The 24,726-nt window shown below is 43.0% G+C and overlaps 1 protein-coding gene across 1 annotated transcript in view; it reads right to left on the bottom strand.

The window, feature by feature from the left end:
- C5H10orf67 (chromosome 5 C10orf67 homolog) overlaps positions 1 to 24,227 on the bottom strand; it is a 95,098-nt gene extending 70,871 nt beyond the window's left edge. Inside the window, exons 1-5 of the mRNA XM_075827555.1 lie at positions 24,085 to 24,227; positions 19,868 to 19,988; positions 18,697 to 18,840; positions 16,418 to 16,492; positions 6,213 to 6,374 (exon numbers count right to left, since the gene is read on the bottom strand). Of these exons, the coding sequence (XP_075683670.1) occupies positions 6,213 to 6,374; positions 16,418 to 16,492; positions 18,697 to 18,840; positions 19,868 to 19,988; positions 24,085 to 24,194 (612 nt within the window). The 5' untranslated portion in view covers positions 24,195 to 24,227. The remainder of the gene's footprint in view (positions 1 to 6,212; positions 6,375 to 16,417; positions 16,493 to 18,696; positions 18,841 to 19,867; positions 19,989 to 24,084) is intronic.
- Between the last annotated feature and the right edge of the window lie 499 nt (positions 24,228 to 24,726).

Below are 24,726 nucleotides of genomic sequence, written 5' to 3'. Positions count from 1 at the left end.
CAGCCACTAAAAGAGCACTGCAGCCCCTTCATTCTTAGGATCGGTGGGGGTCCCAGAGGTCGGACCCTTCCTAGGCAAAACCATTCTAATTATTTGAAAAATCAGTTTGGTCATACTCTGCATTGCTGCACATGGGAAATTCTCAGTCAATTGCTATGAAATCTTATGATCGTAGTGACAATGGCCGAGTATGACAAGACATTATCCGACAGAAATTGCAGCGAGCAAAAAGGATCCTTTTATCACTTTACACACACTGAATATCAATCCAACTGTTTCTCAGTCAATATGACAAAATTATCCACCTGCCTATGACAGCGCCAATTATTACACGGACGCTGAGTTTATACAGGGCTATTTACTTGAATTGTATAGTGTAAAACTGCAGTGTACAGATGCTACATGTCAGTGAATGAAAAATATGCAATTCCATTCACATTTTATAGTGCACATAGGAGCTGCCGTTGACAACCAATCATATCACTTCTTTCATTTTCAAACCAGTGATATGCTTGGTTGCTAAGGGCGACACCTTCATTTATTTTTTTCTGCAGTAGCTTTTCATACATTAGGTCCAATATTTATCAAAAGTGTCTAATAGAAAAACGTGTCTTGTTGCCCACAGCAACCAATCACAGTGCAGCTTTCATTAATTTAACTGCAGTGGAAAATAAAAGCTGCTTTGTGATTGGTTGCTATGGGCAACAAGACACGTTTTTCAGTCAGACAGTTTTGATAACGGAGGCCCTGTGTGCGTTTAGGTTCAGATTAGAGTTGTGGTAAAATCCCGATCATGATGTGACTATAATTCTTCACTATAGGAAAAATGTCAGGGCCTAGGAAAAGTTCCAACATGCTTCTTATTAGGAAACTCTCAGCTGTGTAATGTATTAGGTCAGTACAGTTTTCAACTTTACGTAGTAAACAAGAATGCTTCCATTCACTGACAGCAAACAAAGTTGTTGAAAAGGTTGACGAATTGAAAAACAAAGTTGCAGATCTTTGCATTGTGCATAAAACTGAAATGATCCATAAAAGTGTTGTATGAGAAATAGGTCTAAGTTTTTCCAGAAACAGCGCCACTCTAGTCCATGGGCTGTGTCCGGTATTAGCCCATTCCCGACTGCCCACTGTCTTTTGAGGGCGGGCGATGCAGGTCTGGAGTCTTTTGGCATCGCTGTAGAAAAAGCTTATGAGCGCTCCACTGAGAGCAGAAGCTAAGTCTAGTGAGTAGAGCTGGGATCGGAGGAAACTCCAATCCCAGCTGTTTAACCCTATGATCGCAGTGGTCCGTGACCGCAGCACGAACAAAGGGGACTCCCCTCTTTGATTGTGTCACCGCAACCCCGATGAGGCAATTGGAGTCTGGGTTAACCCTTTGCAGTCAGTCCTGGAGACCTAGAAAGGACCCCAGGGCTGTCTGTTCTGTAAGACTGCTGTTAGGGCAAGCTATGTGTCAGGGTGACACAGTATAATGTATTAGTGTACAGGAGTATGCCAATACATTATTAGTAAAAAAAAAAATAAAGCTGTTAAAAAGTTATCCATTCATGGGATAAACAAAAATAAGAAAAAAAAATAAGAAGAAATGTCCACAAAAAAGTCATTATTTAGCAGAAAATATATTTTATTGCCCATACTTTACATAAAAACAGAAAACCTACACATATTAGGTATCTACACGACCGTAACAACCTGAAGAATTATATACAAGGTTATTTAGCGTCAAACGTGAAAAGTATAAAAAATAAACAAAACAAAATCCGCCACATGTATGACAAAAATTATACAGGTCTTTATCTGTACCCCCAAACTGCGCAGGACAAAAAAAAAAATACAATTTCTCCTGCATAAAACAAGGCCTCGTACAGCCACGTCAATGAAAAAATTAAACATTTATAGCGGCTGTAAGAAAGAGAGGCAAAAACGATCATTAACTAGTCATTAAGGCCTTTTCAGGCCTGGTCATTAAAGGGTTAAAGCGCAACCCTATTCAACTGAATGGAACGGAGCTGCAATACCAGACACAGCCTATGGACAAGAGCGGCGCTGTTTCTGGAAAAAGTCAGACCTTTTTTTCTAATCTCATAAAATCCCTTTTGCAGACGCTCTTTTGGTGCTTTTCGAGCCACATTTTGGAGAGCTGCTCTTTTAAAAGATAAATAGGCCCCACAATTGTGGTTATTGTTGTGAATTTCTAACCATTATCTCTTGGACTTCCTATGTGTGAACCAAGTCCACCACTTGAGCAGAATCTCATATATTCTCGAAATACTGAGACGATACAGAAAAGTTCCTTGCTTGATGCCTAATGTTTATCTCTTGCGCCATCATCTGTCATAGCAGAGAACTGCAAGTAATTAACTATTCAGTCTCCTGTCTCTATGAAGATGCTCATTAGCAAGATGAACAAAGAGACCGTCCTCTGTAGCTACAGTCATCTGTTACACTTTAATTTTCAGGTTTTGTTATAGTATTCTCTGCGCCATCTGTCCACAGCAGTAGATTTTGACTTATTGTAGCCAGGAGCCAATCAGCAGCATTAGATTGTAAGCACTGCGGAACAAGGACGGGTTTATTATTGAATATTAATTAATGGTGTCATCAATTCCATCATCCGTGTTATATATATCAGGGCCATGGCACTAGGTTTTTAATTATTTTGTTTTACTTGTACACAAACTCCTCATTAATAAACAAATACCTGGGGATAAAAATCCTCGTGTTGTCCAATTGTGGACTTCTGGATTATCTTGGTCTCCGATACGGGTAAGAGATGCGGATATCTACTAACAGCAGCCATCTAAGTGCTCATAGTGATTTGAACCCAGCTTTCCCCAGACCCTGAATGGCATACAATTGTGCATTGTTATACAGAGGTAGCGCCCATCATCCTCCCTGCCCTGTCTGTGTAAGGTCTCATGCACAAGACTGTATTTCAGCTCCGTACCAGTTTTGAGTGGCACAGAGTGTAATACGGTGGTAAAGTAAGGTTTCAGTACCACCTGCCGAAAAAAAAAATACTGCCATACTCCATTGGATGCCGTATAGACGATAATATTTTCCCATAGTAGTCAATGGAGACTGAAAACTCGCATCAGCGTATCCTCTGGGTACCATATGAGGACTGTTTTTCTTCCCTAAATTATTGGCAAAGAGGACTGGTTCTGAATCTGGAAATACTTTGGAACTAGGGTGGAGGTACACAGAATTCGCCATACTGTCAAAAAAGCGCTGCCACGTGGAAGCTCACAAGTGCAGTTTGTGCCACCGTATATGGTGTCAATTGGCACCGATTTTCCATACAGTTGTGTTCATGAGGCCTAAATGTCAGTCTTTATTGTAGTTCTGAGTTTCTATTCATGAACCAGGAAGCACAGGATGAGCAGTAGGTAATGTGCATATAAAGATGTCCACATTACTTATGGCAGGAAAAGCTAAGATAGGGGATTTGATATTATTTGCATGTTTAAATAGCAGCTTTGCTGTTTGCCGATTTGCATTTTTAGGCTCCCTGCACACGCTGCAGATTTTCAGTCCCAGAACAAAAAAGCGTGGCGTATGGGCGCTTCATTTATATGGACGTAATATCACAATTTTACTGGCTAAATCGTGCGGCCATTTGTCACCCACGTGGGCTTTGTTTCGTCCGCCTGTTGCTGCCGTGCATTCTCACCCTAACCAGTCATTTGAACTGTGATGCGGCTGATGCAGTCCTGCTATTACAGTATATATAAAAACCTTTCCATAGCAGAGCTGTAGACTGGACTGTAGTCAAGCAAAGTTCAATGTTTATTTAGATGTATTCTGAAGAATGCCACTAGAGGGAGCAATTGTACAGGAGATGAAAGAATCATATTGTATAGGTTGGGGCTACATGGCTACTTACAGTGGCATACTGGGTGAATAAAAATCGCTGTCACAATCATATTTCTATTATTCCCTATGGGGAACAAAGTTGTGTGTGACCTTGTTACTAGAAATACCAAGAAGGTTAGAAATTTTGGGATAGTCACAAAAAGTCGCATGTCTTTTGCATTTAAAGGGACAGAAGATACATTGTGACTGACTTTCATGCTTGTGTCTTTCAGTATAAGTGTACCCCAAGACTAATTCTGTTTTCAGCAGCAACATTTTACAGATAGGGCTTGTCCACACGTAGCAGAATTGCTGAGTTTTTTCCGTCCGGAATTGCGGACGGAATAAAACGCAGCAGAATACAGTAGCAGCAAAGTGGATGAGATTGAACAAATCTTATCCAAATGGACCTGCGGTGCAGAATTTTATTCCGCAGCATGTTAATTGTATTTGCGCAATCGCTGCTTATTTGCTGCGGGTTTTCCCCATTGAATTCAATGGGGAGGTAAAACCAATAGCAGTTGTTGTGTTTCTTGCGGCGGGCTCCCAGAGATTCCACCGCAAAGAACGCAACTCTGAATAAAAAAAACACTATACTTACCTAGGAGTCTGTGTTTCTTCCTCCAAGCCGTCCTGCTGGGATGTCACTTCATCCCGTGTGACCGAATGTCCGCCGCGGAAAACTGCTGCATTAACTGGCCTGCTAGCAGACCGGTCTCCTGGGATGACGTTTCATCCCAGTAGACCCCTGGAGCTTGTAATTGGCTGCAGCTGCAGTCACGTGGGATGAAGCGGCAACCCAGGAGGCCGGCCCTCTGAGCGTCCTGAGATGATGTTTCATCCATGTGACCGCCGCTTCAGCCTTCACCCGGAATTCCTGTGGCGCACAGGGTGAATACGGTGCGTGCTTTTTTGCAGCGTATCCGCCCCGTGTGAAGACGGCCATATAATGAATTGTCTATCTATGTGCTCCCACCAGCGGATTCTCAAAAAAAGCAGATAAATCTGTCACAGAAATCCACAGCAAAAATGCTGTTAAAATTGCAACAAAACGGGAATTACTGCTCACCATTGAAGTCTACAAGCGAAACACGCAGCATCTCCGCACAGAACCGGTGCCTTAAATTGACATGCTGAGGAATTGAAAGTCGCACCGCAGAACACTTTTCACACGACTTTTCTGCGTTCTTTCTGACATATCAGCTCCTATGTCAATGTGTATAAATTTTGTTTCATCCGTTCCCCTTTCCCATCCCTTGGTTGAACTTGATGGACTTGTGTCTTTTTTCAACCGTACAAACTATGTAACTATGTAACGTGTGCCTGAGATTTGCTAAATCTTATTCACTTTGTTGCTACAGTAAATGCTGCAGAATTTCTGCACAGAATTACTTTATTTTTATGTATTTAGAAAAATATTTATTTCTTAAGGTACTAATAACTTTTCAAATAAAACAAGTGCGCTGGGCCTCCCTTCCTGTAATCTGCTATCCACCCCCTGTTGTCAAGCAAAATCTGTCCCTGGTTACAGAGCAGACGGATGGTAGGAGGTGGTGTGTGTCTCTTCACTGCCTGCTATACAAGTCTATGGAAAGGAGAGGGGGAACAGGAGGAGGGAGCAGAGAGAGTTAGAGAGAAAAAGAGACAAAGGCAAGCTGTCCATAAAAGTACATAGAGAGAAGAGGGGGGAGCAGGAGCAGAGAGAGAGAGAAAAAGAGAGAGAGAAAAAGAGAGGGAGAAAAAGACAAAACAGACACACTGCTTATACAAGTCTAAGGAGAGGGGAGGGGGTAGCAGGAGCAGAGTGAAAAAGACCCAGTGCTGGATTCACTGCTATACTGCTCATTTCTGCTGTATAATCTCGTCCATGCTGCTGAACTTCTATATATGTGATAGGGATAGGAGAGCAGGACTCTCTTCTTCTATCTATGTGTGCAGTGTATAGAAGACATGATAGCCGTTAGGCTCCGCCCACTAGCTAACTGAGAATTTGAGATAGAGCCTGCAGAGGGGGAAACTGATAAATAATGCCATATACAAGGTGATATAACGGCCAGAAATAGTGTTAGTCCTCATGTACACACATCAGACAGCTTATTCTGAAAAGTCATCTGAAAAGTTTGGTGCGCTTTAAATTGGCTGTGGCGTAACTGCTAATATAAACCATTACTCAATTGTCAAGCTATGTTATGAGTCTCTGTCTTGTTTCCATTTGGTGACTTCATCGACTGTGATTGATACTAGAGATGATGGAATCCGTCATGATACAATAAATGAACTGATGTAATCGTTAAAATCAGCAATTGTTCCATCATTAATTATGTCCTGAATAGTCATGGGATGACCTTAGTTACCTGTTTCGGTAGCTCATTTTCTACCAACTCTGATATCTGAGTTTCCAATGATTGGATTAACAAGTCTTTCTCAATGATCTTTCTTCGTAACTCCTGGATCTTTGCAGAATCTGCATGAGAGTCGTTGCTTTTCAATATCTCTGAGTTCCCATTATAATGATTCTGTAGAAAAACAGCAACATACAGTGAATATACGGAATAATTTACCGAAAATATCCGTAACAATTCACATTTATATTGAATTGGTATCCGGTGTTATGTAAATAAAAGTTATTGAATGTCTGACGTCATTTTTTTAAACTTTCTTACAGTTTTCAATCTCCACAATTGCTGTCAGTGAATAGAAACATTCCTATTTGCATCAAGAGACTGGAAACCCCTCTTTAAAAAGTGTTCATCAGACAGGTGCATCCCAGCTCTCTAACAAAACATGACAGCATGCGGAGATCTTCAAGACTGTAAGGGTATGTTCACACGGCTTAGCAAAAGAAGTCTGAAAATACGAGGCTGTTTTCAAGCGAAAACAGCTCCTGATTTTCAGACGTCTTTGTAGCAACTCTAATTTTTCGCTGCGTATTCTACTCGCGTTTTTGGAGCTGTTTTTCAATGGGGTCAATGAATCTCGTATCAATCAATGGGCTGGAGGTAAAGAAGCATGAGAAGCTCATGAGTACGCTGGACGTGGCGAGCTTGCATTGTAATTCCGCGGCGTAAAAATACAATGCAAATCAATGGCAAAATATCTCACAACCCAGATAGATTTTGCAATGTCTAAGGCGTCATGTGCACGACCGCGCCCATAAACACGGCCCACAACTGCGGGCAAGGCCGGCCGCCGACAACCGCCCGCATTTGCGGGTCTTGCTCCCATACAAAGTATGGGAGCACGGCATGTAAAAAGCAAAAGATAGGACATGTCCTATCTATTGCGGTACAGTTCTATGGCCCGGACACCTGTAAATAAACGGGAAGGTGTCTGTGGACAATAGAAGTGAATGGGTCCGTAATTGCTGACCGTAATTTCAGTCCGCAATTACGGCCGATTTTTACGGTCGTGGGCATGGGGCCTTAGGCTCCATGCACACAACCGTATATTTCATCCATCCGTAAATACTGTCTGTAAATACGGATACATAGTAATTTATAGTCATCCATAAATCATCCGTATATATGGAACGGGTGTCTGTAAATACGGTCCGTAGTGCATCCGTAATTACGGATCCGCAAAAAGAAGAAAACCACAAATGATATCCAACATTTGTAAACCTGGTGTCACCTAACAACGCTTCCGTAATTACAGACGGCTCTGGGTGCACATCCGTAGCCGATTACGGAAGCGCCCACAGACATCTTACGGAATGGACACCCATCCGTAAAAATACAGTAAGGTGTCTGTAACCCATAGAAATGAATTGTTCTGCAATTACGGATGAAAAATACGGTCGTGTGCATGTGGCCTTATAAAATTATTCCCATTGGTTTGTATTGTAAAGATTTCCAAGATCTCTGATCCTGGCCATTAGAGTAGGATGTCGTCTGGAGAATACAGTTAGTACTCGCGAGTGATGGCGCGGGCAGAGTTCCTGAAAAATGTGGGCACCACAATATGGTTTTCTATAGGAACAGTTCTAGAAAAAGATTCCTTTGACATGCTGTAAAGGATCTGCCAGACACAGCTTCTGTGTCGACGCCCGTGGGTAATCAGTCTGCACCTGTTCCTAAGTCTGAGAGAGTGACACGATCTTCTACCAGTCAGGATGGCAGGCTGAGGAGTGGGAGAGCCTATCACAGCCTGGCCAGACGGAGCTAGCTCCCGCCCTCTGTCTATTTATACCTGCATTTCCTGCTCCTCCTTTGCCTGTGATTCTTTTCTGTTTCCTGGCTCTGCTGCTCCTGCTATGATTATTGACCTCTGCTTCATTTTTTACCCTGGCTTTACTGACTACGCTCCTGCTCTGCGATTTGTACCTCGTGCACTCCTGGTTTGACTCGGCTCGTTCACTACTCTTGTTGCCCACTGTGTTGCCGTGGGCAACTGCCCCATTTCCCTTAGCTTCTGTGTACCCTTGTCTGTCGTGCACTTATTGAGCGTAGGGACCGTCGCCCAGTTGTACGCCGTCGCCTAGGATGGGCCGTTGCAAGTAGGCAGGGACTGAGTGGCGGGTAGATTAGGGCTCACTGTCTGTCTCTCTACCCCGTCATTACACATGCATTTACGGCTGCAGTTTCTGCTATGAGGCTTTCTGCCGCACCGCTACTAGCACCCTAGAAATTTTAAAACCTATTCCCTCAAAACCTGGGAATTATGGTGTGGCTGCAGTTAACCCTACTATGTTTGATGGTGAATTTAGTATTTATGATTAGAGGTTTGTTTGGTATCTTATACTGAAAATAGTTATATGGACTGTATGTATTTAATGTATATAATTGTCTAGAATATTGTAGAATGGCCTCCTTTACACGCAACGTGCCGCAGATTGGAACTCCGCTGCCTTTCAATCTTGCTCCACGAGTATGTGGGAAGGTTTGCAGAGATTAATTACAGGAGAACGACGTCAGACATTTCATAACTGCTGAAAACATGTGCTGTATTTGTCTCACGTATGGTCAATGTGGCTGTCTGGAAGGGAACCACAATGGAGGCACAAAAGGTTGTGATCAGCTTTGTGTGTGTGCACTAGGCATGCTGGTTTGAACTTTAGTCTTGTCTTCTGAGCTCACAACTTCCATTCCTCTTCCTTTACAGCTTAAAAATCAAAAGAATTACTAAATTCATTAATGCAAATAAAAAAAAATGTCAGGAGCATTTATCATGTCTACCAGCATCAAAGAGCACTATTCATATACATCCGATGGGTCACACTGATCGCATGCCCAGATGCAACGCTCTGGCACAAGTCCAACACATAGACACGGAAATCTAGAGCATGGGATCGCGCTCTACTGAGAGAAAAGACCGTCAACGATTCCCAAAAACAGAGAATTCAGAGAATATATTTATCCGTGGCCTCCCGTATCACTGCTATTTGTTAACACTGCTGCATTGGAGGCATTATTTGTTTGTATTCATTCCCAACTGGATATTGTTTTCTGGGACTATTGAAAGCTTAAAGGGGATTTCCCATAATCAATATTAATCACCTGTCCACAGAGTAGGTGATAAATATCTTCGGTGGGGGTCCGACTGCCGAGACCCCCACTGATCACGAGAACGGCATTACCTTGCGGCTCCTGGAAGCCCCATAGTAATGGAGAAGTAGTGCACATGCTCCACCACTGCTCCATTCATTTCTATGGGGCTGCCGGCAGATCCTCACCGATAAGATATTTATCACCTATCATGTATCCTTTTCGCAACTCAGAAAAGAAAAAAAAAATCTTATACTTACCCAAAATTCTGTGCTTCTTCGTCCAGGCTGGCCTCCTGGGATGACATTTCATCTCATGTTATTGCTGAAGCCAATCTCAAGCTGCAGCGGTCACACGGGATGAAACGTCATCCCAGGAGGCCAGGCTGCAGGATGGCAGAGGAACGCGTCACCATGGCTACGGGTAAGTATGACATTTTGGGTTTTTTTTACATGCGGTTTTCCGCAGCAGACCTCCTGGCTAAAAAAAACTGCACCACAATTTGGTGCAGTTTTTCGGCTGGAATTCCCTGTAGTGACCAGGACAGATACGCTGTGTGCTTTTAACGCAGTGTATCCACTCTGTGTGAACACAGCCTACTACTGGAGGTATCTTTAAAAAAATAATTCATAATATATATTTAGACAAATATTAATTTCTTTTCAGGTGATTGGTATACTTTAACTTATGACCTATATTATGCTGTGTCTACGGGAAATATCCATGAAACAAAATTTGATGACCTGTAAGCAATAGTATGATATGTGAAGTAGACATGATTATCCGCAGAGTCACTGAAAGCTCCTTATGCCAGACAATAGTAAAGACAGAAACAACGACAGCAGATAAAAAGGACTAGACATTTACCTCATGACTCCTGAGAATATAAATAACATAGTGATGAATGATCATCCAGGGAAATTGTCTGATTCTCATGTGGGGGGGGGGGGGCACACTTGACGTCAGGTGGCCGGGGGTTTTGATTTGCCTTCCTCTAGATCAAGCAGCTAGGTGTGAGAAAGATTTAATTGACAACTGAGGTAGTGTATAAATCACAAACGATAAGGGTCAGTTCACACGTTACGTAAATACGGCGGTTTTTCTGAAACGGAATTAGTTGCGGAAAATCCACAGCAAATACAGTAGCAGCAAAGTGGATGAGATAAAACAAATCTCCTCCACACGCTGCGTAAATACGGAGCAGAAAAACCGCCCAGAAATGCACCTGCGGTGCGGATATTTATTCTGCAGCATGTCAATTGTATTTGCGTAAACGCTGCTTATTTGTTACGGGATTTCCCCGTTGAATACAATGGGGAGGTAAATCCCGCAACAAAGAGCAGTTGTGTTTTTTGTGGTGGGTTCGCAGCGATTCCAACGCAAAAAACGCAACTCAGGAGAAAAAAAATCTCATACTTAGGCCTTATTCACACGAACGTTCCGCAGTTCCGTGTGTCATGAGTGTTTGCTGTGTGGCTGCGTGATTTTCACGCATATGCCATCCTTATGACACGCGGTTTTGATGTTTAGAAAAAGAAATGAAGAAAGTGGTTTTATTTTTTTCCTTCATTTCTTGATCTACTGTTGCGCGAATCACGCGCGACACACGTAAGTGCTTCCGTGTGCTGCACGTGATTTTCACGCACCCATTGACTTCAATGGGTGCGTGATGTGCGAAAAACGGCCAAGTAGAAGACATGTCGTGAGTTTTACGCAGCGGACACACGCTGCGTGAAAATCACGGAATGTCTGAACGGCCCTATAGACTAACATAGGTCACACGCGTATCACGGACGTTAAACACTTTGGTGTGAATAAGGCCTTAGTAGAAGTCTGTGTTCCTCCCTTCAGCGCGGCCTCCTGGGATGACGTTTCATCCCATGTGACCACTGCAGCAAATCACAGGCTGTAGCGGCAGTCACATGAGATCAAACATCATCCCTAGAGTCTGGCCCGGATGACGTCAGAGGGCCGGCTTACTGGGATGACGCTTCTTCCCATGTGACTGCAATTCAGCCAATCACAGGCTGCAGCAGTCTCCTGGGATGAAATGTTATCCCAGCAGGCCGGCCAACAATTTGGTGCGCTTTTTCACCTGGAATTCCACAGCGTATCCATCCCATGTGAACACAGCCTAATAATTGTATTTTTCATTGAAACTTGTGGCAATTGTTGGCTAAAGAGAGACCTTTTAGGCCTCCTTCACACACACAATTTTTCTGGTATTTTAAACTGCATCAAAAAACGCTTCTAAAAATGCTAGCATCATTAAAAGGTAACATGCTTTTTTACAGTGTAGCTAAACGTTTTACAAGTATCTGACATGTCATAGTGACATGTCAGAATTTTGGATTGGTGGGGGTCCGAGCACTGATACCCCCACCTATCACTAAAACGAAGAAGCTGAAGCGCTCGTGTGAGCGCTCAGCCGCTACGTGTCTGTTTGGCTTTTTCCAGGAATCAATATATCGGAGGACGGACTCAGTAGAAAGTCTATGAGCCCGTACTCCGATACATCGGATTTCTGGACAAAGATGAACTTATATTTTCTTATAGACTTCAATGTAACATTTGGTCGTACTAAAAAAAAAAAGCACCACAAAATAGTCACAGAAACGCCATTAAAAACGCATGAAAACGCTGTATGTGAATCCAGCCTTAACCCTTTAATGACCTGGTCGGTTTTCATTTTTGCTTTACAAGAGCCATAACTTTTTTATTTTTCCATTGACGTAGCCGTATTAGAGCTTATTGTTTTGCGGGACGAGCTGTAGTATTTAATTACACCATTTAATGTGCTGGGAAACTTTAAAAAATTATTGTCAGGTGGAATGAAAAAAAAACCAGCAATTTCCCAATGGTCTCTTGGGTCTCGTTTCTATAGAATTCACTTTGCTGTAAAAATAGCATGTTAAATTTGTTCTGTGGGTCAATATGATTACGGCGAGACAAAATTTCTATAGTTTTTTTTATGTTTTACTATCTTTTCAACATAAAAACATTTTGTTAAAAAAAAAAAAAATTTGTGTCGCCACATTCTGAGAGCCAGCACATTTTTTATTTTTCCGTCAATTGAGTGGAGTAAGGATTTTTTTTTCTGGGGTACATGCGACTTTTGATCACTTTTTCTAAAAAAAATTGTGGGAGGCGAGGTGGCCAAAAAGCAGCTATTCTGCCATTTTTATTTTATTTTTTTTACTGCATTCCCTGTGTGGGTTAAATAGTGTACTAGTGTGATAGTTCAAACTTTTACGGATGCGGTGATACACATTATGTTTTTTACATTACATTTGGGGAAAAATATTTTTATTTTTTGTATATGTTTTTTTTTTTTTTTATCAGTCCACCTAAGGGACTCGAACCAGTGATCGATGGATCACTTGCACAACATACTGCAATACCTATGCATTGCGGTATATTGTCTTTTACCGGCTCCTTAAGGAGCACAAAGATTGCAGACCTGAAGGGCTTCATTAGACCTTCCAGCTGCCATGACAACCATCGGAACCCCCACAATCGAGTCGCGGGGATGGGAGTGGCGATGGGCTGCCGGAGGGGGTCACCCCTCTCTTTCAACAGCCTGGAAGACGCAGTCACTATTGACTGGGACATCTAAGTAGTTAAACAGCTGGGATCAGAGTTATCTCTGATTCTAGAATTTAGAGCAGGGTGTCAGCTGTAAAATACAGCTAATACCTGCAGTGTATGGAGCTGGCCCAGCCCTTGCGCCGAGTGAAGAGCAGGGACTGGCATGCATTACAGACAGTACGGCGCCAGGCATGAACACGCTGATTACGCTGCCTGGCCCCTGTCGATCAATGTAAGAAGGGAGGGAGGGGGGTTGAACTGGGGAGCGAAGTAAGAGCATTTCGGTGCAATGGTAACGCCCTCATTGTACCTAAATGGTCATTAGCATAAACTTAATAAAACTTATTTCTCTACAAAGGAGGCAATAAGCAGAAAATGAAAATAAATGTTAGAAAAAGGTCAGTCTCCTCTACAATACCCTGCTACGAGTTTAACTCGGACATTCTGGTGACAGACCCCCTTTAAGGAAAGTAAATAGAGCTGGAGCAACGTTTAATACATATAAATATAAGCAACACGTCAATCGCACGCAGACTAGTGTTGGTAGCAAAGTGACAAGCTGGGTAGACCACTTCAAGAGCCAACTTGGTTTTTCTAGTGGCCAGAGCTTTCATAGACATCAATAGAAAATATCCCAAAAAGTTACGCCTGCCATTTGTCCAGTCCTAAGATAAACATATTTCGTTTTTGAGAGCTGGTCCACAAAGTCTACTTTTGTTACTTTTTTAATCAATCTCCTTTTAATCTTCTTTTTCAAATAAACGAATTCACAGAAATTGAGAATTACATTTATATGCAAATTCACTCACCTCGCCCTGGCAGAACACACAAAGTTTTGCATATCTCGCAGTTACTGTCACCTTGAAACACATATACAGACAGTAGCTTTGCACGAATAATTCACTATAAGGCGAAATTCACACGAACGTGAGTTTTGCGCGCGCAAAAAACGCAGCGTTTTTTGGGCGTTGAAGTTCCGTGTGTCATCAGTGTTTGGTGCGCGGCTACGTGATTTTCGCGCATATTCCATCCTTATGACACGCGGTTTTAGAAACAGAAATGAAGGAGGTGGTTTTATTTTTGCCTTCATTTCTTAAACAACTGTTGCGCGAATCACACGCAGCACATGGAAGTGCGTCCGTGTGCCGCGCATGATTTTCACGCACCTATTGACTTCAATGGGTGCATGATGCGTGAAAACCGCTCAAGTATAGGACATGTCGTGAGTTTTACGCAGCGGACACAGCTGCGTGAAAATCACGGACTGTCTGAACGGCCCCATTGAGTTACATAGGTTCGTGCGAACTACGCTCGTGTAAATAAGGCCTAGGTACAATGGTAAAACTGAACATTGAGGATGAGAACATAGAGGTTCATTGCTTGAGCAGAATACAGTAGCAGCAGAGTGGATGAGATCCACACGCTGCGTAAATGATGAGCAGAAAAAATGCTCAGAAATTGACCTGCGTTGCGGTTTTTTAATCTGCCGCATGTCAATTATATTTGCGTAATCGCTGCTTTTTTGCTGCGGCTTTTCCCTATTGTATTGAATGGGGAGGTAAAACCCTCAACAAATAGCAGATGTTGCAATTTTTGCGGCGGAAAACCAGCGATTCGGACACAAAAATCACAACTCAGAGAAAATTTAAAATCGTATTTTTACCTAGAATTCTGTACTTCTTCATCCGGGCCCTCCTCCTGGGATGAAGTTTCATCCCATGTGACCGCGGCAGCCAATCACAGGCTGTAGTGGTCACATGGGCTGAAACGTTATAGCAGGAGGCCAGGCTGCCGGACGTCAGGGGGATGTGTCGCCATGGCTACGTAAGTATGAATCTTTTTTTTTTTTTAATATGCAGTTTTCCACAGCGGACATTGTGTCCAAAAAACTGCACCACAATTTGGTGCGGTTTTTCTGCCGGAATTCCCTGCGGTGCCCGTGGCAGATATGTTGTGTGCTGTTACGCAGTGTATCCGCCCTGTGTGAACATACCCTTAGGTTTCCAGAAACCTTTATACAAAAAAAGCCAAAGAAGAGGCCAATCATGACCCTACAAGCAGCAGACTTGACAGTACCAGAGATCTCACATGTACAAGAAAAGATGGTGTCAGTCAGCAGTGGAGGGGAGTGCAGGGCTTTCCATTATTTCTTATTTCACATAGAATCCATTTCGATTATGGGCAATGGTATATCGACAGACTCTAGGTGGAAAAACTAAATCCTGTATGACAGCACACGGAGGCCCTACAGCCCTGTATTACAGACCTGTATGCACTTCTTGTGCCACCATATGCTGTACAGGACCGTATTTTCCACTACCCAAAGTTTTTTCCTCTCACAGATTCCATATGAACTTGTGAGACAAAAAAATTCTATATGCCGTTGTGTGAAATCGTTGGAACATGAGAAAATATATGGGGCATAGATTCCTATAGGATCTGTATATCACGGATCTGTAATACGGACATGTGCATTATGTGACACGGGCATATTATCATTTGACGAAAAATTCCTAAATAATTAACTAATGATGAGTATTGATTTTTTTGGGTTGAATATTTTTTTCAATGAAGGTATCATATTGAAATAATATTTTCCAATGTATTAAAAATGTTGTGGACATCAATTCAATATTCCAATCAGACACTATGGAGAATAACGTAGACATTTTTTTTTGCAGCTGACCTAACTATTTCCAGCACAACTATTGGGTTTCTCATCAGCAAAGTGGATTCTCTAAGCCGCAAATGGTTTAGCGCTGGCTAGACTGGGGTTCGGAGTCTAAGGAAACTTGCTGTTCTTTACCCTAAACTCCTACAAAAAGATATGGACTTTCACGGTCGGATTACCGGGTCGCGGCCCCCAGAATAGTCACCAATTGGCGGCATGTGCGCTGTCCAGTTATTAGGAATGTAGCCAGTGGTTGTCAACAGATTAATAGTCGGGAAGTAGCAAGTCAGAGGATGAGGCAGATCCGTGGTCAGGAGTTGATAACAGGAGTAGAACCACAGGAACCAAGCGACAAATCAAAAGGGCGAGACGGGAGCATAATCCAGGAACAAGGCCGAGTCAGGAACAGAGTCAAATAAAAATAAGCACAATAGTAAACCACAGGATGTGCCTTTACCTGCAGGCAAGGCATGGCAGGTTGATTCCCCTTTAAATGGCCCGCCAGGCCTAATGAATCAGCGGGTGCCAGTTGCTCGACACTGCCGGTCAAGGTGAAGAGGAGAGCCATGGCCAGATTTGGCAAAGCTGCGGCTGAAGACAGGACCAGAAGAAAAGGGGTCCGGTTGCCTAGCAACCGGATGCGCCATTGGCAGGATTTGCGGATTCATCATTGGAGCTGGGGGAGGTGAGTACCAACAACAATAGTGTATTTTGTAAAAAAAAAATATATGTCAATTCATCACAAAGAACAAAAAAGTTGATTTGACAAACCTGCGATGGAGCTAGAAGCCCCCTCCCCACCGTAGCGTACACTTACCTCATAGTTAGACCTTATTACAGCGAGAGCATCAATCAGCTGCTGCTGAAAGCTTTTTCTGAGTGTGGAGACTTTCTGCAAATCACAGACAGTAAAAGGTCGAAGAATCAAGAGAAAAGCACAAAACAAACCACAAAATATCTTATATGAATAACCAAAGAAAAGAATAAATGAGAATGTTACAGACGGGGAATATGGAATAAATAACAGATACATAACATGTTACAATAAGGCAAATCTGCAACATATAGGCATCCAGGGAATTTGAAAATCCACAGTATGCCCTACAATTCGTGCAAATTTTTTCCTGCTCTATGTCAATGGGGTTTTGTAAAAAAAAAAAACAACAGTAGTGTAATTGGTTGAGACACGGCATTATCGTGGTTAAAACGTACTACAGGCGCTACACAATGTATGGCTCTATGCCGCATGTGGTGAACAGAAAAATCTTCATGGGTGGATGTGTTGATGAGCCTAATTTAAAAGGGTTTTATCAGTAGTGATGGCAGATCTAAATTTTTAGAGGTATATTAGCAGCGCAGCACTAAGCGAACGAAGCACGTCGCCTCCAGTATATATCTTGCGGGGTGACACAGAATCTCGACAGTGTTAGGCTTCGTTCACATGTGCTCCGTTAGGGGCCTCCATAACAGATCCGTTCAAAGTAGCCAGAAAAAGTAGCATAGCATGCGGCGATATATTGTCTGGTAAAGTCAATGGGTACTGTCCGGCGCGGTGTCCGTCATGCAACGGATCTGGCGCTTCTGGTCGTTTCATGGTTCTGCTCCTATGACATAGCAGGGAAACGGAAACACCGAACGCAGATGTGAACGAAGCCTAAGACTGTGTTCTCACGTAGCGTAAACGCTGCGGAATTTCTGCAACGGTATTCTATGCAGAAATTCATGACATGACATGGGCTGAAGCATCATCCAGGAAGCCGGACCAGTCTGCGCAGGCGGGCCGCGTCGCCATAACAACGGCCTACGTAAGTATGAGCGGTCTTTACCGCTGCTTTCCGCTGCGGAAAAAACGCAACACAATATGGTGCGGTTTTCAGATGGAATGTACTGTGGGGACAGGTCGGATACGCTGCGTGGTTTTTACGTCTCGTGGGAACCCGGCCTAAGGGTATGTTTACACAAATAGGATATTGTTCTGTTGCAGAAAATCTGCAGCGGAATCTCAAAAAAAACACAGGTGAATCAGTCGCAGAAATGAGAAGCAAATACTGCGTTTTTCCTGCACATACTGTTGCGGAAACTCTGCAGCGGTTGTACCTGCCGTTTTAGTGTGAATGTACATTGAATACAGTAAACTTTATGTGCACCTGCTTTTCTGTGGTTTTTACTGTAATTCCGCTGCGGATTCGCTGTACAAACTGCAGCACAACTTGCGATTTTTAGTGCAGAATTTATGCTCCCCATTGAAGTCTATGAGCCCAACACGCAGCATCTCCGCACAGAATATGCAGCATGTCAATTGACATGCTGCGGATTTGAAAGTCACAATGCAGAACATTTTCCGCACAACTTTTTTGCATTCTTTTTCCGCAGTGTGTGTAAATGCTCCGGACTTTCCACACAGAACTTGATGCGGAAATTCCACAATGTGTGAGAACCCAGCCTTACACTGCACAAACACATTAGTTTAAAGGGTAACTAAACTTTCAAAAAACTTCTGACATTTCATAGTGGCATGTCAGAAGTTTTGATCGGTGGGGGTCACCGATCACTAAAACGAAGCGATAGATGCGCTCGGTGGGGGTCTCAGTGCTCGTATCCCCACAATTTAAAACTTCTGACATGTCACGTCAGAGGTTTTTTAGTTACCCTGGTGGATCCCACAACAATTTAATATGTATGGGGGTTAGTCTCCGGATTGTCTACCAATGGTCGGTGTCGAAGGAAAACGAAGATCACGCGATTAAGACTTCAACATGACCGATCCTTTTGATCTGCTGGGAGATATGCTGCTGCCAGAATTGTCTGGCAGCAGCTTGTCTCTCTTTCTCCCAATTCATATAAACATCCACAGCCCAGCGAGCCAAGCATGCATGTTTATGGGGGTAGTTGGAGGAGACAGCTATATTATGTGTATGGCCATCTTTAGCCCCCTACCCTAGGCCCACTGTACTGTAAAGACCTGTACTGTAGGGACTATAAATATTAACCACTAAATTCCGGCAGATTACACCAGAAAAATAGTGTGACTGCCAGCTATAAATGGCTAAATTAGGGGGACTATCTGAAGTAACAAATAAATAATGTCTGCTTTACCTTTTTGTGAACCATTTCAAGGTCCCGTACATTATCATTCATACGATTGTAAAGTTCCAGCGCTTGTGCCTCAATTCTCTGCTCATATTCTGCGTGCAGGAGATTTTTTTGCAAAACAACATCTTTCTTCAAGGTGTCAAGAGACTAGAAGAAGACAGAAAAGAGCATGTTAAAATAGAGCAAAACTAACTGTGCCTAATACAGTGGGATTTTTTTAAAAATATATAATAGGTTAAAAAGAAGTAGAGGTGAAAGAGAGATGAAAGAGAGAATAGCTGCAGGATCAGACTACACAGGGTTTGTTTGTAGTCTGTAACCATGGAGACACATTGGTCTGCATTAGAGGGATGAGCCAGGCTGACCACCTGACTCTTGAATGCAGTAGTCTCATGGATGACCAACCATCCATGGGGACATTTACCAGAGATGATCGAGTACAGTACAACGAATTATCCTTCATCACATGTATATAAGTAGTGAATGAAGACAACAGTACCACCTCCCACTACATAAACTATAGGTAGCCTTTCCTGCAGGATCACCCATATGTGGGTGGCCTAATGGAAATCCTGTCTAATCAGGTATATATATCGAGAGGGTGGATTATAATATAGAGAAATCTGGAGGTTTTCTTTAGCTAGACTTTGGAATATGGATGTATTGGTTTGTACAAATAAAGTCACAAAAGCAATATTGAAGTTAGTGAAGTTGGCAGCTGCATGTACACGGCCAAGCGGTCATCGATGGTGTATGGAAACGGTAGGCTTTGATAGTGACACACCTTGTCTCTGTTCCCATAAACATGCATATGAATATACGTAAAGAAAAAAAATAGCAAAAATAATAAAAAAACATTATAAAAACATTTTAATAGGAGCCTTATACAACTATATGGATCAGACACCATAGTGGATATAATGGCTACTGGGACTATAACAGATAGGGGAGCCAGAGGATGCAAAGAAAAGGAGCTTCGTAATGTTGATCAAATATACAGAGAACACCCTGAATCCTTCTGTCTGCGAATATAAAACCGTAAGAGCCCTGTAAATGATAATATAAATGTAAACATAGACGTAGAAAGGAGAACTAAAGATATAATCAGATATATGCTGCACGTGTAGGATTATATCATTGAACTTCTTAGTAGATTCTTCCCTGGAGATCTGACCTGTGTAAGAGATTGTATCACATTGGTCAACTCCTTTATTTCCACCACTTCGTTCACGTCAGTCTGTGTAGAATGATCCGATTCATAGAGGCCGACTTGAAGTTGGTTGGAGATTGAATTCCTGCAATAAAAAAAGGCGTTGTTAAGGCCAGGACTACACAAAAAATTGTGCAGAAATTGATGTTCTGATTACTCAGTAGAAAAAAGATTTAAAGCCCTAATACACGGGCCAATGATCGGGCAAACAAGCGCTCATATGAACGCTCGTTCCTGATCATTGCCCTTTGTAATCAAAAATGGACCCATTCACTTTCATTGAACGCGGACACTTTTCCGTAGCGCTACGGATGGGTGTCCGTGCCGTAAAAATGTTCCGAAAATTATGGAACATGTCCGTTCTTTTGCATTTTGCGTGCCGTGCTCCCATACTTTGTATGGGAGCACGGCCCGAAAATGCGGGTGGCAGTCGTGTGCCCGGGGCCTTAGGGTGTATTCTGATATTGCAGTTAAAACCAAATCAAAGAGCCGCATACATTTTTACCTCGATTGCATGCGTTTTTCCAGATGCGCTTGCAGTAAAAACCGCAACAGCATCACAAAACATAGCAAATCACTCTCAACTGCAACGTCTGAATACACCTTAAGGATTTATTCAGACGAACGGGAATTACGTCCGTGCAACACGCGTGATTTTCACGCGCATCGCACGGACCTATATTAGTCTATGGGGCCGTGCGGACATGTGCGTGATTTTTACGCACCGTGAGTCCGCTGAAAAAAAGTCACGACATGTCCGTTCTTTGGGCGTTTTTCGCGCATCACGCACCCATTGAAGTCAATGGGTGCGTGAAAACCACGCATGTCGCAAGGAAGCACTTCTGTGGGACGCGCGTGATTCGCGCAACAGCTGTCAAAAGGATGAATGAAAACAGAAAAGCACCACGTGCTTTTCTGTTTACAAACATCCAAACGGAGTGTCATAATGATGGCGGCTGCGCGAAAAGCACAGCCTAAGTCTGTGAGTAGCCATAGCCTAAAGTGGTTTTCAAGTTCTGTATTTATTGTAGAATGAGCTTATGCAGTTAATATACTTTCAGTTTCAATTCCTCACCATTTGCAAGATCTCTGCTTGCTGACAGCAAATAGAAACAGCCTTGCTAAGGGTATGTTCCCACACACAGGATACGCTGCAGATTTAGGCCTCATTTACACGAGCGTGTGCGTTTTGCGCGTGCAAAAAACGCAGCGTTTTGCGTGCGCAAAAGGCACTTGACAGCTCCGTGTGTCATCCGTGTATGATGCGCGGCTGCGTGATTTTCGCGCAGCCGCCATCATAGAGATGAGTCTAGTCGACGTCCATGGTGCTGAAAGAGTTAACTGATCGGCAGTAACTCTTTCAGCACCCTCCACAGTGCATTCCGATCACCATATCGAGTAACCTGTTTAAAAAAAAAGAGGTTCGTACTTACCGAGAACTTCGCGGCCGTTGCCTTGGTGACGCGTCCTTGGTGACGCGCTTCTCTTGACATCTGGCCCCACCTCCCTGGATGACGCGGCAGTCCATGTGACCGCTGCAGCCCGTGCTTGGCTTGTGACTGGCTGCAGCTGTCACTTGGACTGAATTGTCATCCCGGGAGGTCAGACTGGAGGAAGAAGCCGGGAGTTATCGGTAAGTCAGAACTTTTTTTTTTTTACACGTTCACGTATATTGGAATCGGAAGTCACTGTCCATGGTGCTGAAACAGTTTAACTCTTTCAGCACCCTGCACAGTGACTGTCTCCTGCCGGGTTCGGTCAAAACGAGTTCGGCCGAACCCGGTAAAGGTCGGTTCGCTCATCTCTAAGACACTCCGTTCGGATGTTTGTAAACAGAAAAGCACGTGGTGCTTTTCTGTTTACATTCAGTTTGACAGCTCTTGCGCGAATCACGCAGTTCGCATGGAAGTGCTTCCGTGCGACCTTCATGGTTTTCACGCACCCATTGACTTCAATGGGTGCGTGATGCGCGAAAAACGCAGATTTATAGAACATGTCGTGAGTTTTTTTCAGCGCACTCACGCTGAGCAAAACTCACGGACTGTCTGCATCTAACAGAGAAAGAAAAATTTGGGAATTCAAGATGATGATAAAATTCCAGTCATTGACACAAGGCCTCAATCTAACACCAGGATTTATGAGCCACTACATGGACACACGTCACGTCCCCCATCAGACTGACTCCAGATGCCTTAACTCCTAAGTCATCACCCCTATAACCTCAGTTTTATTGCCCCGGCTTATCTTAATGATGTATCACCTCATGTACTAATTGTCTTTGTGTAACATCTAAACGTTGTGCTTTTTTCTAAGTCATTCATTTGTAAACTGCCTGAAGAAGGGGCCTCTGTGCTCTGAAAGCCGCATATAGAACTTTTATGGTTAGCCAATAAAGGTATCATACCTATTATACTTTTGTCTTTTTTGACACAAAAGTATTTAACATTTCATATTGTCTCTGGCTAACACGGTACTACACAATTTTTTACTGTACTTCGTGGAATCTCACAAAAAAGAGTCAGAAGTGTCAGGATTCTGAGTACACATGACGTCCAGGCTGAATTTCATGTGTATTCATTATCAGGACACTGTAGTAATGTTAGGGCTTGTGTATGAGGCTGCACATAGTGATATATCTATATCGCTAGTGCAGTGTAAATGAATGGAGAGGAGTGCATGATGCTGATTGGTCAGCATCATACACTCCTCTGTACAACGCCCACTTGGTCGAAAGTAAAAGTATGCCCACTTGGGCATTAAGAAAGCTCATTAGCATAAACTGAAATCGCTCCTAACGTTGTGAAAATAGATCGGTTTTTTTAAATAAAAAGCATTACTGTCACCTACATTACAGCGCCGATCTCCTTATGTAGGAGACAGGACACTTATAATGTGGTGACAGAGCCTCTTTAAAAAATGTCACCAGGTATACTGCAGCATTAGAACATATTCCACACTCCAATAAAGCGTCCCACTGATCCTCCAATTAGGGGGACTGTCAGATTTCCGTAACAAGGGGAATTGTAACGCGCAGTATTTAATTTATTCACACATTTACAGGAGGAATAACAGAGAAACGGCACAACGCAGAGTTCTAAGATAAGATTATCCAGAATTGTGATTTCATGAGGAGTACAAGTATTTCCTAAAACAGACATGTCAGGAGAGGCGACGGATCCTCTTTAAGGCCGGGTTTACACGAGCGTGTGAGTTTTGTGCGCGCAAAAGGCACTTAACAGCTCCGTGTGTTAGCCGCGTATGATGTGCGGCTGTGTGATTTTCACGCAGCCGCCATCATTATGACACTCTGTATGTTTGTAAACAGAAAAGCAGGTGGTGCTTTTCTGTTTTCATTCATTCTTTTGACTGCTGTTGCGTGAATCACGCGCGTCCCATGGAAGTGCTTCAGTGTGCTGCGCGTGATTTTCACGCACCCATTGACTTCAATGGGTGCGTGATGCGCGAGAAACGCAGAAATATAGGACATGTCGTGAGTTTTATGCAGCGGATACCTGCTGCGTAAAAATCACGGACTGTCTGCACGGCCCCATAGACTAATATAGGTCCGTGCGAGGTGCGTGAAATTCACACACGTTGCATGGACATATAGCACGTTCGCCTAAATCCGCCCTAAAACACATAAAACTGGAATCATCCTTTATTTTTTTTATTTTGTATTTTTTTTAATTATTTATTTCTGCTTATTCCTCAATAAACTGCTCTCTGGGAGTGTCATGGCTGAAAGATTGCTCATACAGGAACGGACTTTTTGTACGGTCGAGGCACTACAGTCCTATGTAACTGTCCTTAGGTATGTAGATGTTAGAAATAAAATAGTAACACCAATGGATGACATTTATAAAAAAAAAAATTTAAATAAACAAACGTGCATGCAAATAGTACATTTGTCACCTGACATAAGAGCTTGTAACCTAGCAACATGTAGTTTTCAGCACTGACACTTTACTACATCATGTGATCCATGCGTTATCTGTAAATAAACAGCACATGCCATACTACAGCCTACATCCCCGGGTGCATGCTGGGAGTTGTAGTTCGTTTCACTACTTCAGGAGAGCCAGAGGTATGAGATCATCCTGCACAGCATCACTGGTGACATACACAGATATCTGACACCATACAGGAGTTGGCGTAGGTTTGCATATTAAGATCTCCTTTACCTAAACTCGATCTCCCGGACATAAGCTTGCACCGCCAGATCCTCGTCTTGTAAGCCGGGCAGAACCGCTATCTCCGAGATTCCCCTGTTCTCCATGTTTACATGTACCATTCAAGCAGATGATCTGCGTCTGTATCCATGGAAACCGGGCGGGCCTTCGTAAGAAATCGTCACTTCCGGTTTAGGATAGTACTATTCGGCCATCTTTGAAATGGGCACTGGCGCCATCTGTATTTCTTACCGGTTTGTAAAGCTGCTGATCTCATAATCCTACAAAAGTTGCCTCATGTCCTCAACTTCCAATGGTAAAAATCTAGACGACCATTTAAAAACATTACCCGCTAAAATAAAATAAAAAACAGTCCTTCGGCACTTCAGCTGTTTTAAAACTACAATTCCCAGCATTCTCTGACAGCCTTTAGATGGAATACTAAAATCTTTTGCTGTCAAGGCATGCTGGGAGTTGTAGTTTCACGACAGCTAGCGTGTAGAAGGTTGCTGACGCCTGTAACTAGCCTAACATTAAGTTGTTGTTCTACACAGGAAAGTTAGGTCACAATCAGTAGGACCACCTATGTGGTCACCAATCTATCTCACTGGCTCCCATATCATTGAGGAACAAGGCATGTCTGCCATTCAGGAG

The sequence above is a fragment of the Rhinoderma darwinii genome, chromosome 5 (assembly GCF_050947455.1).
Source record: "Rhinoderma darwinii isolate aRhiDar2 chromosome 5, aRhiDar2.hap1, whole genome shotgun sequence".
NCBI classification, from domain to species: domain Eukaryota; kingdom Metazoa; phylum Chordata; class Amphibia; order Anura; family Rhinodermatidae; genus Rhinoderma; species Rhinoderma darwinii.
Note: the sequence above shows the minus strand (reverse complement) of the source record. Positions and strands in the feature narration are given on the sequence as shown.